Source organism: Arvicola amphibius, chromosome 11, assembly GCF_903992535.2.
Source record: "Arvicola amphibius chromosome 11, mArvAmp1.2, whole genome shotgun sequence".
Lineage (NCBI taxonomy): Eukaryota > Metazoa > Chordata > Mammalia > Rodentia > Cricetidae > Arvicola > Arvicola amphibius.
The window spans coordinates 18,780,760-18,796,806 of NC_052057.2; the positions used below are offsets into that span (position 1 = coordinate 18,780,760).

At 40.7% G+C, this 16,047-nt stretch overlaps 1 protein-coding gene across 1 annotated transcript; it reads right to left on the reverse strand.

The window, feature by feature from the left end:
* Nucleotides 1-3,504: 3,504 nt before the first annotated feature.
* LOC119826334 (heat shock cognate 71 kDa protein-like) lies at nt 3,505-5,704 on the reverse strand. The gene has a single exon (XM_038347565.1). The coding sequence runs from the start codon at nt 5,667-5,669 to the stop codon at nt 3,729-3,731; it is 1,941 nt and encodes a 646-aa protein (XP_038203493.1). The 5' UTR covers nt 5,670-5,704; the 3' UTR covers nt 3,505-3,728.
* Between the last annotated feature and the right edge of the window lie 10,343 nt (nt 5,705-16,047).

The following is a 16,047-nucleotide window of genomic DNA, read 5'->3' on the forward strand; positions in this document are numbered from 1 at the left end:
AACCCTGTTAGACCACAAAGCGATAAACAATAAGGTTCCAAGGACTGTGCTCTGTAAAGATAATGACTTCTCAGAACAGTTTACTCCCAGTGCTGAGGTCATATGTTCAGCGCTCAGAGTCTCAGAGGGCAGAGAAGAAACCAACTATTACCCCAAACACAAAATGACAGAATTTGTAGCTTGGAAGAGCCAATCCTCCGCATGTATCTGTTTCAACACTTACTTCTTAGGGGCTCATGAGGGCAGTAGACCCTTTGGCCTCTGGAAAGTGACTGTTTTCTACAATGGTTGGGTCTCCACCCAGCAGATAAAGGCTTTGTCGTCATTTCTCTGCCTTTTCCTGATTAGAGAGCAGCACTCAGACAAAACTGCCCTTATCGGTGAGCACATGGGAGAGAGACCCCCCTCCCCGGTCTGAAGTCACTTGGTGTGATTGCACACATTTCCGAACACTGTCAGAATTCGTGGCTTCTGTAAAAACCACATACATGAACACGAACAGGCATGTACAGACACAGACACTTCATGCATGGCTTTTACTCATTTTCTTCTTCAATAAACTGGAGGGTAGACTGAGTTCATAGAACTCAAAAGTATCAAGTAATTATGAAGTGGGGAAATTCAGGCAACCTGATAGAGAGAAATTGTTCTATTTTTTTCTTCATTTTGGAGACCTGGGCTCCTGCCTAGACCACACCAATCCTGGAGTTGAATCTTCCCAGCACTGACTAGCATTGGCAATTGAAAATGAGCTCCCAGGTGCAAAAATATTCAATATGTTTCTGTCCTCTAAGACCTTCATCTCCTCATTTATTGCATTTACTCATGTATTGCTTAGTATATCATAGGCTTTCAGCAACCAAATACAAGAGCTAACACAGCCACTATGTTGGGGACACACCAAATACAGTAATATTGGCTTCACACAAGAGCTCCTAGGTTTTCTTTCACTACCTTTGGTGCATGTGCTACATAAAGTGGATTATGCATTTGTCCAGTCAAAAGAAGCCCATCTAACCAATCATCCTTATCTTTCTATGGTGATCCATCCCACATTATGGTGCACAACTGGCCATCGGGAGCTTATAATGGAACCTTTGTAATGGAATCTGTTTATTGCCTAGATTAGAAGCTGGTAAGAATCTCACATGGATTGAGTTATATGCAGTACAAGTCATGGAATTACAACTAAGGGTAGTGATAGTCAATGTCCTACCTGGCACCAAGAGGCCCTGGAATATTTTAACATAGCCTTTTCTTATCTCTGTCTTCCTTCCCACTAGTCTCTTGCCACCCAAAACACAGGGTTGGGGACAAAGAAGGTGAATAAAGTCAGGTATTGCTCAAGAGGGAAGAGCCATGGAGAGCCTCTGAGAATGTGTACAGGGCAGAAGCATGGTGGGAGGAAGGAAGGTACATGGTAGCTGAGGCTCAAAGTCTCTACATAGACTCTTCTGCTCTAAGTTAAAAGTCTCATTTCAAACATCAAGCCAGCATGAGAAGCCTCGTAGAGGACCACTCTGAGTTCAGCCCATGTGACTGCACTGATATCATGCTCATGGAGACAGTGTGGCTCCTTCCACGCAATTTCCAACCCTCTGGTCTCATGATCACTCACTACGTGGAAAAAGAAACTCACTGTGCATTGTTTTAACTAGCAGTGCATTCGGTCTAGGGGAAAGTACAGAGCGCCTTCAGCCAGCATAAACAAAGCTACACATTTAGCATCACCTGCGGCCCTGACCTTTATATTTTTTTTCCCCTGCCTGCCTCCTGTCTTCTATGGCTCTGCTGCAAACCCTGAGTCCCCAAGTAGGTTCACGCTTCCATGATTTTGGATATTTTTTCTTTAACAGAAAAAGTCTTCAACTCCTGTCCATTAAACCTGTTTCCCAGTTTACACTGAAGATATGTCCTCCTACTGCTCTCAGGTCTCTCGTCCTTCTCACTGGCATATTCTGTGAAATGCTTTGTCCTGAATTAAAGCTTACCCCAGATTTTCTGGCATCCCCATTCCAGACAGAGTAGGCTAGAAGAACAGCAGAAAGAGTGAGGGACTGCTGACCCACCCATTTGCGGATGAATGGATTTGTCTTGCCACAGAGAGAGCAGGATGATGAACTAAGGGCTAGGAACTATGTAAATGGCTGCTGACAGCAAGGACTGCACAGTAGCTAGGAGTTGATCTGGAACTTGTTGGCAGGATATGTGTTCCCTCCACCAGAATTCATGGTCAATAGATATTACAATAGTTCAAGATTATAGTAAAGTGTGAGAGAGGCAAGATTGGAAAAGAACAAGGGATATAGGAAAATGGACATCCTGTCTGCGTCCCTGACTGGTAAGATGAATGGGAAAGATAATGGCAGCTTCCATGACAGTGATAAATAAAGTGTTTGGAACCCTGCAGAAATATAATTCTTTCTGACACCAAGGAGGAAAAAATGATATAACTTGGATCAAATTTAGGTTTTTTTTTTAATTTTTAAAATTCAGAGAATCAAAATGACCTTAAGAAACTTAAAAGTAACCTCAGTGTGAATCTGACTGACCCAATGAGGTTAAACCTCCTTATATGTCCAGGCATGTGAGCTCACCTCAGACAGCATCACCAGCACCCAGCAGACGTATCCAGGCAATACAGTGGCATATTATTGGGATTGATTTGTCATTTGGCTACTGTCAAATGATGTCAAACATCTCAAGTGCCTGCTTATCATTCATGTACCCTTTTTGTGAAGTATCTCATTAGTCTTTGTCTCACTTGAAATAGGCTTTGTTTTTATTATTGAATATGAAATTTTCTGCATATATCCTGAATGAACTCTTTAATCAGAAACACTCTAAAAACATTTCTCCCAGTGAATGTGAGGCTCTTTTTTTTTTTTTTTTTTTTATCTCAGAATAGGACTTTTTAAGTAGCAGAACTGTTGTAGTTACTCTTTGGCTGCTGTGATAAAGCCACCACAAACCAAGACAACTTATAGAAGAAAAACCATCTTGGCTTCTGGTCCCAGTAAGCTGGAGTTCATAATGGTAGGGACGGTATGGCCTCAAGTAGCCAGCATGGCAACGCGAGCAGGAAACTGAGAGCTCACACACTCAAACTGAAAGAAGAAGAAGAGAACAAACTGGAATTTTGGACCATGTTTTGTTTTATTTTGATTGTTTGTTTTCATATCAAAGCCTGGCCCCCACACCCCAGTGATGTACTGCCCTGCAAGGTTGAACCACTTAAACCTTTCCAAATAGCACCACCAACCAAAGAGACCAAGAGATTAAATACCTGAGACTATGGGGTACATTTCCTGTTTTTCTTGTTCAAACCATTGCAATGCAGTATAACTCATCCATTTTCCCTTTGGGGATTAAGTGTTTAGTGTTAGATCTTAGGAAGCATTGCTACCTAGTTCAAATTCATAGCACTTTCTCCCAAAAATTTTACAGAGTTAGGTTTATTTATTTTTTTTTTGGTGGTGCCAATTTAAATATTTATATTAGACATTGCATTTTCTGTTTTATTAGACATTGCATTTTCCACTTAGGATACAGTTATAAAGTGCAATGCTTATTTCACTCCCTGTGCACATTGAACATGTTCAAGTATTGAGAATGCCCAGTAAATTTATTGTAGCAGTTTGAATTTGAAACTGCCATGAAACTTGCTAAATTTGGGTCCTTCAAATGTTTCCCTGTGGAACAAATGCTACATGTCTACTTGGACTGACTTAATCCACCTCTTCAATGGTGGGCCCTGAAGAAGCACCACCAGATGGAGGAGCTCCACCACCAGGGAAGCCACCAGGCATTCCTCCAGGCATCCCACCAGCAGTCTGGTACAGCTTGGTAATGATGGGGTTGCAGACTTTCTCCAGTTCTTTCTGCTGGTGTTCAGACTCTTCCTTCTCTGCAGTCTGATTCTTATCCAGCCAACTGATGATCTCGTTGCACTTGTCTAGGATCTTCTGCTTGTCTTCATCATTGATCTTTCCTTGAAGTTTCTCATCTTCAACTGTTGCCTTCATGTTGAAAGCATAAGACTCCAGGGAATTCTTGGAGGACACCTTATCTCTCTGCTTTTCATCTTCAGCTTTGTATTTCTCAGCTTCCTGGACCATGCGCTCAATATCCTCCTTGCTCAAGCGGCCCTTGTCATTGGTGATGGTGATCTTGTTTTCCTTGCCTGTGCTCTTATCTACAGCAGAAACATTGAGGATGCCATTGGCATCAATGTCAAAAGTGACTTCAATCTGGGGAACACCACGGGGTGCTGGAGGGATGCCTGTAAGTTCAAACTTTCCAAGCAGGTTGTTATCCTTGGTCATGGCTCGTTCACCTTCATACACCTGAATGAGCACACCCGGCTGGTTATCAGAGTAGGTGGTGAAAGTCTGGGTCTGCTTGGTAGGGATGGTGGTATTGCGCTTGATGAGGACAGTCATGACTCCACCAGCAGTTTCAATACCAAGGGAAAGAGGAGTGACATCCAAGAGCAGCAAATCCTGAACATTCTCAGACTTGTCTCCAGATAGAATGGCTGCCTGGACAGCTGCACCATAAGCAACAGCTTCATCAGGGTTGATGCTCTTGTTCAGCTCTTTTCCATTGAAGAAGTCCTGCAGAAGCTTCTGAATCTTGGGGATTCTGGTAGAACCACCCACCAGGACAATATCATGGATCTGAGACTTGTCTAGTTTGGCATCTCGAAGGGCCTTTTCTACAGGGTCCAGAGTGCCCTGGAACAGGTCAGCATTTAATTCTTCAAATCGAGCACGGGTAATGGAGGTATAGAAGTCGATTCCCTCATAGAGAGAATCAATCTCAATACTGGCCTGGGTGCTGGAGGAGAGGGTGCGCTTTGCCCGTTCACAGGCAGTACGCAGGCGCCTGACATCTCTCTTGTTCTCACTGATGTCCTTCTTGTGCTTTCGTTTAAACTCAGCAATGAAATGGTTGACCATCCTGTTGTCAAAGTCTTCTCCACCCAAGTGGGTGTCTCCAGCTGTTGATTTGACTTCAAAAATTCCATCCTCAATTGTGAGGATGGACACATCAAAAGTGCCACCTCCCAAGTCAAAGATCAGCACATTCTTTTCAGCTCCAACCTTCTTATCTAGCCTATAGGCAATAGCAGCAGCAGTCGGCTCGTTGATAATTCGAAGCACATTGAGGCCAGCAATAGTTCCAGCATCTTTTGTTGCCTGGCGCTGAGAGTCATTGAAGTAGGCTGGCACTGTGACCACAGCATTGGTAACCGTCTTCCCCAGATAAGCTTCTGCAATCTCCTTCATCTTAGTCAGAACCATAGAGGACACCTCCTCTGGGTAGAAGCTTTTTGTCTCTCCTTTGTACTCTACTTGGACCTTGGGCCTGCCTGCATCGTTCACCACCATGAAGGGCCAGTGCTTCATGTCAGACTGTACAACAGCATCATCAAACCTACGTCCGATCAGACGTTTGGCATCAAAAACTGTGTTGGTGGGGTTCATCGCAACCTGATTCTTAGCAGCATCCCCAATCAATCGTTCCGTGTCAGTAAAAGCCACATAGCTCGGTGTGGTTCGGTTACCCTGGTCATTGGCAATTATCTCCACCTTCCCGTGCTGGAAGACGCCCACACAGGAGTAGGTGGTGCCAAGATCAATACCGACTGCAGGTCCCTTAGACATGGTTGCTCGCGTGTAGGCCCGGCTGTGCTGGCGAGGACACCGCACCAATTCCCCCCAAGCTGGCGCCGCGTTCAATGAGACCCCAGAGTTAGGTTTATATTTTGACTTATTTTGCATTTTAATTTAATTTCACACACAAAGAAAGAAAATATAAGATTGAGAAAGTTTTTTTTTTTTTTTTTTTTTTTGGTTTTTCAAGACAGGGTTTCCCTAGAGCCTGTCCTGGAACTAGCTCTTGTAGATCAGGCTGGCCTCGAACTCAGAGATCCGCCTGCCTCTGCCTCCTGAGTGCTGGGATTAAAGGCGTGCGCTACCACCGCCAGGAGAGAAAGCTTTTTGTGCAGATTGACGCTATTGATTTTTTTTCCTTTTAACTTTGAGTTGTCATTAATGTCATTAATTTGTTCAAAACCAGTGCTGACATACCCATGAGTTTATTTCTGGACTTTCCTATTTTCATGTTGCCATTTGCCCATCTTGATGCCAATAGCACACTGTGTTTCATGCTTATAAATGTATTTAGGTTGGCAGGTAGTCTCAGAACCAGATAAATTCTCCAGCTTCTTCTTTTAGTTATTCAATGTATTTTCATTTTCCATTTGAAATCTAGAGTCATCTTGTCAATTTCTATTAAGGTTTCATTGATTTTTAAATACTTTTTATATTGATTATTGATCCACTTTGGAAGAACTTACAGGCTAACAATGTAATATTTAAAATTGAATATTTTAGTAAAATTGAATATTTTAGTGTCTCCCAGTGTGTATAAGTTGTTTGTAAATTCTCAACACAAATATTTTTTAAATTTATAAAACTTTGTCCATGTATAGACCTGTCTCTAAGTATTTTATGTTTGCCAAGCTATTTTTAAGATGCATTGTATTTGAATTTGCAATTTCCAGGGACATTCAATACTTAAGCACATCATTTTTCTGATATTTCTAAAGTGCTATATTCAACTCTTCATTAATTCAAAATTCCAACTAAATTTTCAAGTTATAGCATGACTCACATTCTATTTCCTAGTTAAGCCATCAATGGAAAGTCTAGTTTTGCTCTCAGAAGGAAACTTGTCCTTGCTCTTCCACTGGATTCGATGAACTAAAAGTTTGTGAAGCTGCTTAATAAGGAATCAAACGACCTTGGGTACTCAGCTGAAAAGATGACTCCAGAAACATTTCCTTTCATAAACGAGAGAGAGAGAGAGAGAGGAATCCAGGAGACAATCTCAACTAGGTGTTGGATTTCTTTAAAGGGCGGAAAAGAAGTAATAGTATTTCAATTAAGCTTTCTCTGAATTAGGAGAGATAAAAAGTCTCCAGAGAATGTATGTTGTCTGATCTATATTACGTCCATTGCTGATGGACCCAAGCATACTTCAGGAAACTCTTTTTTTGCAAAGCCTTGGTGTTTGGTGTTCTAATGATATTAATGTAACTGAGACAGCTAATAGAATCAATTCATTCCCCCAGAGCAACTTTTTCTCGCCTTCACTTTCCACTGAATTAAAGAGCCCATGTTTTCTTCCCCCTTTGTGGCTCTACAGTTAACATTGCTGATGCAGATAACCTTCTGTGACAGGATGAGTTAAAGACAGGTTAGGTTAGGAGTTTGCCAGAAGTTTTAAAGTTGTTTGAGAAAATCATGAATGTATTTCTAAAGTCACAGGTAAGTGCAGTGTTTTCTTAAGATCTACTGAACCATAATCTAAAATGTGAGTTTGAAAAACAAACCTCTAACTAGATTTGCTGGTTGGTTCAAGATATGTGAACTGGGAATCTGAAGGTCAATTTATTTGTTTGACTAGTGACACGTGGTTGTCCTGTTCTTGTATTCAGTGTCAGAAAAATGACACCAGTCAATTACATAGTTCACTAAGATACTGTTTGGAATGCTTTCTCTGATTCTTATCACAGATGTGACATAGTTTGTTGATTGTGTTTGACTCAATACAAAGACTGGACAGTGCATTCTTAGGTGTGGATCTGAGTTTAGTTTCACAGTTAGATCATGAAACTTTACATCCATTTTTCTCAGCCTCACAGGCACACAGTAACACTGGGTGGCTAACGGCAGAATTCTCAGTTCTGTAGACTTGAAGCTGAAAATGAAGGTGGATACAGGGTTGGTTTCTTTTTAGGCTTTCAAAAGGCTGCCTTCTGGCTAGAAGTTTGCCACCTCATTTCTCTGTGTCTAATGCCTCCTCTATTTCCTACTCTCATTTTCTTATGAAAACATCAATCATTGTGGAGCAAAACCCTAATGATCATTTTAAAAATCATGTTTATCTCTTTATGGATCTTATATCCAAATAATATCATATCCTGAAAAACCAGGATTAGGGCTTCCAGAATATAAATTTTTTAAAAAATAAAATTCTATTCCAAATATCCTTCCAACGTTTGCTTATTTGATCACAAAATTTCAATATTAGTATAAATATCAGTATACCAAGTATTGTTTTACACCTGAGATATTGACATGACTTTGAAAGAATGACCACTATGCATTCTATAAATGAACCTCATGACTTTAAGAATTCTTAATTATAAGCATCAGAGAATACCCTTGGCTACTTAAGAAAAGTACTGCTAAATTTTGGAATTCAGAGAATGAGAAGAGCCACGAGACTTCAGCTAGTAAGCAAAGGGAGACCATAGACGTAAGAGAAAACAATGAGTAAGGCCATTTATCTGCTCTTCCTTTCCGTTCACATAGGCAGCATGGGGGACTGACACATAGGATGTTTCCATGATCAACTCCCTTGCCAGCAACACACTATGGCTGAATCTACAGGAGATTCCTGAAAGGATAGTGAAGGGTACCAGCCAAATAGAAGGGATGGAGCAAAGCACTTCTTCCACAAGATGCCAGATGCCTGTTAACCACACCCATAGTCTCGGGGCTCAAGGATCATTGTGGAGGAGGAGGAAACAGAGACAGTAGATGACTATAAGGAAATAACTTTGGACGCTTCAGTGCAGCCATACTTAGGAACTCATAGCATTTATGGTGGCACGCACGAGCCCAAACCAAGTTAAATCTAAGCATCAAGAGGGAAGTAGGGTGTACAATTGCACCCCTAGCTATGGAATGACTGTTAATTCTTAGCTGCTGGGAAAGGAGGGTGTGACTCCGAGTAAGCGCACCTTATTATGTGCAAAACTGAAGCATCCAAAAATATTTGGGCAGCACAAATTTGTCTTGAAAAAAAAAGAGGGGGAAGGTGTGATGTTGTATGGATAGGGAAGCAGTGATCTGGGAAGAGTTGGGGATGCATATGATCAAAGCATGCCATAAGAAAAACTTGAAACTCTCAAATAACTAATAGAAAAAAAAAACAGTAACAAAAATACCCCGGCCACAAAAACAAAAGTTAAAAAAATAACTAAACAACAAATTTGTCCTCCAAATCCCGAGATTTCTAAGTGTTAGCCTCAGAAATGGACACTAGCCCTGATAATTGATTCTTAGGCCCCTATTGATTCTTGTCAGCTCCGTTCAATATTCTTCCATTCAATATTTATCCCCTCCACATCAGTATGCCTTGACACAGCAATGTCAGCTATGGGTTGAAGCTGACAAGTATGGTTAGAGAATGATTATTGTTAAATTTCCTAAAATTTTACTTTCTTAAAAGACATAACTTTTAAAAAAATTAAATTACATAAACTTACAACTAAATAACTCCTTTAGACATACATATATCTAATCTACATGGGAAGTAGAAAAAGACAAGATCTCCTGAATAGTTTGGGAGCATGGGGACCTTGGGAGGGGGTTGAAGCAGAGGGGAGAGGCAGGGAGAGGAGCAGAGAAAAAATTGTAGAGATCAATAAAAAATCAATAAACATTTTTCAAGAAAATATTTACACTCAACTTGGACCACTTCTAAAGCGGTTTATAGCATTCTAACCTTAGTGTGCTCACAGGGTAATTCATATTTACGTATGTAAATGATGAAAATACTGTACAATGGTGAGTTACTTGTATTTGTTCCTAGTTCAATATTCAGGGTTCTCATATTTGTTCTTGAAAAGAATCAATGTGTAAATATTTATACACCAGGAGTTAGCAAGCTTACCTTTTCATTCATCATAGAATCAAAATTACTGGGGTATTTAAGCAAATCTGCACCTTTGGCAATACTGGATTGTTTGTCCTTCATTTGCTTTGTAATTTATATATCTTGTTTAGCATTTGAAATAAAATAGATACATGTGCTAACTTTATAAAGGATTTATATTTTTCCAAAAGGCAATAGTTTAATCCATAAACTTACCCTGTATGCCAAGCATTGTCGCTATTAACTATTGCTTCTTGATGTTATTTTATATTTGCAGACATTACTGTTATGTTGCATTTCCTTGAATTACCAATTTCCAACACTATCTATCAACTTCCTTGAGTACAGATAACGGCCTTCTTTTGAACTCCATCAGAAAGCCTCCAGGTCATTTCCCCAAGTAAGTCAGAGATGTGAGCATTTCTAGCTTAGTCTATGGTTAATAATTTTCTTTTCTTTTTTTTAAAACTTCTTTATTGAATCTTTGGGGATTTCACATCATGCACCCCAATTCTATTTACCTCTCAGCTACCCCCATATCACCCCCTCATCCCTTTTGTGTTCCCCATGAAAGAAAGAAAAAGATATTCGCGCAACCAAAAGCAAATAAATAAATAAATAAATAAATAAACAAACCAATAAACGAAAACGGAACAACAACAACAAGAAGAAAAAACATTAGAAACAGAAAAATCTCTGCCTCTCCTTCTCACTTGTGCCTCTCCATCAGTACTTCACCCATCCAGGTGGCACTGGAGGCTTTGGTGTGTCATATAGTAACCCCTTTGTCCCCTCAGCTTGAATGTCAAATGTTCCTTGTAATGAGTCACTTGCCTGGCTCAAGGTTTCTGGTTTTTTCCACACTGTCTTCACGGGATCCTCACCAAAGCTACGCTGGGTTATCCTGTGACTGCCCCATGTCTTGGAGATCTTGCAGGTATCCTTCTAGAGACGAATCTCTTCACGAACTCCAGCAGGTGGCAGATGGAGTAGATGCTAGGATGAGTCAACCCAAAGCCTAGTTGTGGGCCTGGGTATTAGTCAGTCAGGTCAGATTGAGCAGCTGGGGCCACTCACCTCGGGTGTGGTGGTAGAGTTAGCTCTCCTACATTCACGTCTTCAGAGTAGGTTCACCCTCGCCTGTGGTGAGGGGTGGGGGCACTATCTCTGAGTTCAGGGGCCAGCTCTCTTGCTGGGCAATTGACTGGCAAGGCCAGCTTTTCCAGGGCAGTGAACAGCCAGGCTGGCTCCACGTAGGCCTCTGATTTCATCTCACATGGTTCCTAAGACCTTCTGAGGTGACATTGCCACAGACATCAGCATAGACCCCAGCTGTGGCTGGACCATGGACCCAGACATGGATGGCCCTTGGCAGCAGCTTGATTCAGACATCACCATGGTCCCAGGTGGCAAACAGACTTCCTTTCTACTTCTCACAGCCTTCACCACTGCCCTAGGTGACAAGCTGGCCTCCACAATATGGCCACTCTTTTTCGTTTACATTTCTTTCTTTATGTATCTTTTTCCATGGTATATGAACCATTCCACTTCTCCCCTGTCTCCCAGCCCGGCCTATTTTTCTGCCCTATATTTCTCTGAAATGCCGAGACCCACATACCTGGTGCCATTAGGAGCTGGGCAGACCCCTGGCTGTCTTCCCGACAGCCTGGACCTAAGAACTCAAGCTGGCTTTCTTCTTGCCTACTATGGCCTTGAGGATCCCAGCATGCTAGACCACATCTAGTGGGTGTCTAATGTTTTTCTTAAAGCTAGTGTCTATATTAGTAACTGTCAATGCCTTTAGTGTACAAAGAATCCTTTCGCTTTTATAATAACATTTCTTTTAAATTTAACAATTGATTCTTTACATAATGTTTCCATTTCTTCATGTTCTTATAGGACTCAGTTAACTAAATACTAGTAACTAAAAAATAAATATATATATATATATATATATATATATAATGGTATTTAATCTACATTAAATTTAATATGTTTAGAAAAAGCTGCACAATACCTAAGAAAAGAAACAAACCTAAAGATCAGCCAATAGGTGCACGGGCAGGGAAAATGTGTTAAGTACTCACAATGGGATTTTTCTTTATTCATAAAGAAAGAAATGTATCATTTTTAGGAAAATGGGCACAACTGGAGATCCTGATACTTAGTGGACCAAGTTAGACTTGTAAAGCTATTTTCTCTCATTTGTGAAGCTTAGGTTGTAGAGGTTTGAAAGACAATGGTTCCCAAAGAAAGCGTCACTACTAGGAGTTGTGGCCTTGTGGGAGGAAGTATGTCACTGTGGGGGTGGGCTTTGAGGTCTCTTTTAGGCAAGCTTCCCTCAGTATGACAGCCAGTATGACCTCAATATGACTTCCTGCTGCCTGCCTGATGTAGGACTCTCAGCTCCTCCAGCACCCTGCCTGCCTGCTACCATGCTTCCCGCCATGATGATAATGGACTGAATACATAGCACTACAAGCTGCCATCCCAATTAAATGTTTTCCTTTATAAGAATTGCCTTGGTCATGGTCTCTATTCACAGCAATAGAAACCTTAATTAAGACAGATGTGTACATATTTCAAAACATGCACACATGTATGACATGAAAGTAGGAAGGAAACCATCTAAGGAATAATCGGGGAGGAAGAAAGTGAGTGGAATGGGGAAATATGGTTAAAGTAGACTAGATGTTTGAAGGAAATCTATTTTGGAATCTTTTATTGTATACAGTGACTCTATACCAATAAACAAATAGATCATTAAATTCTTTCTTCAGAAAAAAATTTGTGGAAGTTTCCAAACTTTTGAATCCGTAACTTATTCAAGTGAAATTATACATGGGGTCCAGGGTTTATTTCTTTTTAAAAAGCAGAACTACTGTTTAACCAGCAAAAAGAATGAAAATATATCCAAGCTTAAATATTTTAAAAATTCCAATATCCTGAAATAGAATAATATAATAATGATAAAGAAAATAAATTAGAGATTAGAGCAGCATGTATACGTTTTTAAAAATCATATCAATCACAGTTCATTCAATTTTGTAGTTTGCCAAAGTTACATATTTCACGATGATACATAACTACGTATTTTAATGTAATACAGAAGCTGGGATATGAAGTTGTTTGACCACTTTTACCTAGTTTTCTTTCACAAAAGCAAACAGTTAGGCAAGAAGTTTGCAGAGCCTTCGGAGGCAACCCATAAAGATGTTATCATAATGTGCTATTCTACCCATCCACCCGAGACTGCACAGCAACTGCCAGCAGCGGCAGTTACATGCACAGAGTAATTACCGGCACAACCCTGATGGTTGGCTTGGCACCTGAGCCCTTTCTCTGCACATTCACATTTTTATAGGAGAGAACAAGCATGAGCTTGAAGGTAAAAAGAAGACAAAAAATAGAGATGCAGGAGGGGAGGGAGGGAAAAGGTGAAAGGGAGTAATGGAGGGAAGGAGGAAGGGAGGGAGGGAAGGGAGAGAGCAAGGAAGGCAAGAAGGAAGGAAGGAACGAAGAAAGGAAGGAAGGAAGGAAGGAAGGAAGGAAGGAAGGAAGGAAGGAAGGAAAAGAGGGAGGGAGGGTGGAAAGAGGGGAGGGAGGGAGGAAAGGAGAAGGGAGGAAGGAATTTTCTAATCAGTTCACATTTACTAAGAGATGAGAGGATTTTATTTTCTTCCAGAAATTTCACTAGAAAAGCTATGTAATGTCTTTAATGTGCTTCAGAAACTCAGTATGACACCCTTTTCCTCTGCAACCCTGCTTTTGCAGTATCATACTGCATCTAAGGGAGTTGAAGCTCCCCTGCACCTTCATGTGCCTGCATTGTCCCCATAGCAGAACATCCAGAGCGCTGCAGTTCCCCCTGGCAGAGCTTTATCTATCCTGTAGCCTTCCTCAGACAGCTCTGCTCCAGAGAGGTGACAGGGCTGTAGCCATCCCTGTAGCTTTCCTCAGACACATCCGGTCTGCGGAACTTCCCTTTTTCCTCGCTCTCCTCAGACACATCCCTTCCAGGGAACTTCCTTTCTACCTCACATGTTATCTTTCCCTCTTATCTCACTTTAATATGCTGAGCTGTAGTTGATATATTTGCATATTTCCTTCTGGACCCTTAGGATAAACTTCCTTCTTTTTTGTTGCCCCTCTTGCTTTGCAGCCAGTCTCACAGACAGACATTAATTAATAGCTTCATTGAATGCTTCCCCCAATGATACATAAACCTCAGTAGATGGCCCCCATCAAAATGCCCTATTTTATTTATTTATTTATTTATTTATTTATTGCCGGATGAAAGCTCTTTTCTGCAGTCCTTTTCCTAGTACTTGAATAATTCTATACTTTTCTCCCAAAGATTCTTTGATTGCCCCAGCTGCTTTTTAGTTCCTTTTATTCTGAAGACAAACAACAGACAACTTATTGAAATTGGCAATATTTACAGGGCACAATGAGGTGTCACTACAAAGACAGAAAGGTGTGCTGGTGTTGTATTTGGCTGCGCTCTGTGGCTAAAGATCTAAAGAGTGTTAAACAGCCACCATGGGCTGTTGGCTCATGTAATGCACATTATCTGCCTGACACATATTTGCTGACAGATTCATTTCTAATTACTTGTGAGTGCTTTACAGAGCTCCAACGCAGGACAGCTCTCAAAACGTCACTTTCCTAGCATTGACTGAATGGCTGTTTTCACAGAATAGTCAAGGCAATAGACTCTGTAAATTTTCACTGAAATGAACATTTTGGGGAGGAAAGAGCAAGAAGTAGGATGAGACAGAGAAACCAGTCTTTGGAGAGATCTTGGGAGTGGAGATAGTCATCAGGGATGCACAAGCTGAAATGTCTGAGCCTGCTTCCTCTGCATCTGTTGCTCACTAAAAGCCTTCTGATTGGAATGATGCATTGGGAGTTGCTGGCAAAATACACTACACCCTGAAGATGTTGCCCATTGGGGTTGCCCAGGGCAGAACATCTGCTTAAAGAGTGAATCCCCTTTCACTTAAATGAGGTCCTAAAAACACAGACACACAGTTAAGTTGCCACCAATCATCTTTCTGCCCAGGAAACAGCTGGGGGCCTCATTTCCCTGTAATTCTCATGTTGATTTCCCAGCATTGTGCTCTGATTTCACAGCTCTGCCCAGTGATTCCTGATGTCACATGACACGGGTTACACAAGAATTCCCCAGCTCCAAATGCCAGCGTGCCAGCCTTTCTTGCGATGTTGGAGCAGAGATAAACAGAACAGGCTTAATTAGTCAGCCGTTGGGAATTAGCTCCAGCCCTCTGAGCCTGTTGGCTGTTTTCAGATTTGGGGGGATGGGGTGGGGGGGAGATCATTTTCTTTGCAATGTGGCAATCATGGCAATATAAATAAATGATGAAAAATTAGCATGATAAATTACTTCAGAGAAATTGCAAATGCATCTGATTTGCAGGAAATGGATCCCTGGTGATGGAATCTGTTTCTTGATCCCTGCTTACATACCATCAGATGCCTAAGACTATATTAAGAAATTGTACAATATAACTGAAATAACTCTGTATTATTAATTAATATCTTCAAAGTAACCTGTTCCAAAGTTTCTCTTTAACCCTGTTCCCCACATGTATTAATTTCTAGCTTAACTTTAGCCTGTATGTCTAATTAAACTCTTCCAGAGAATTCCTTCAAAAATAATCATCCTATTGATCAACGATTTGGATTCCCATTTGTAAATACCTACAAAATGTAACTTTGAGGATTTCTGATGATGAAATTTCCTTAGCCTGAAATATTTTCTAACCCAGAGGGGTTGATAAGATCTCTGGAATGGGCGGCCAACAGGCAAAGCATGAAGAACTTCTTGAGGGCTGAGATGAGTAGTTAGTTGTATTGTCTTGACTGTATACCTCATCCCAAAAGGAGCTTGGAACTATGTTGATGGCAAATAGTGTATAGTCTTTCTCCAGTTAAGAATATTTATTTGTTTGTGGTTGTGTATGTCTTTCCTCTCAAAAGAAAATTTAAAAATATATTTTAAAGAGCAGAACTTGAAGTGTGTATTGAAAATATGTTCTGCATAGCCTCAAAGCCTGATAGCAGTAACAAATTAATTATTCATATTCTATTCTTTTAATGCTTAATAATTTTAAGTTATTATAATTTCAAACAAATAGATGAATGGAGGAACATTATCTTGATTATCACATAGTCTATGCTAAAGTTGTACAACCTTACCATACATCATTCTCCACTGAGACACCGCATGCTCTTTTGAAATTGTGAAATGAATTCCTGATTCAGATTCATGGGTGATGTTCAGACAGC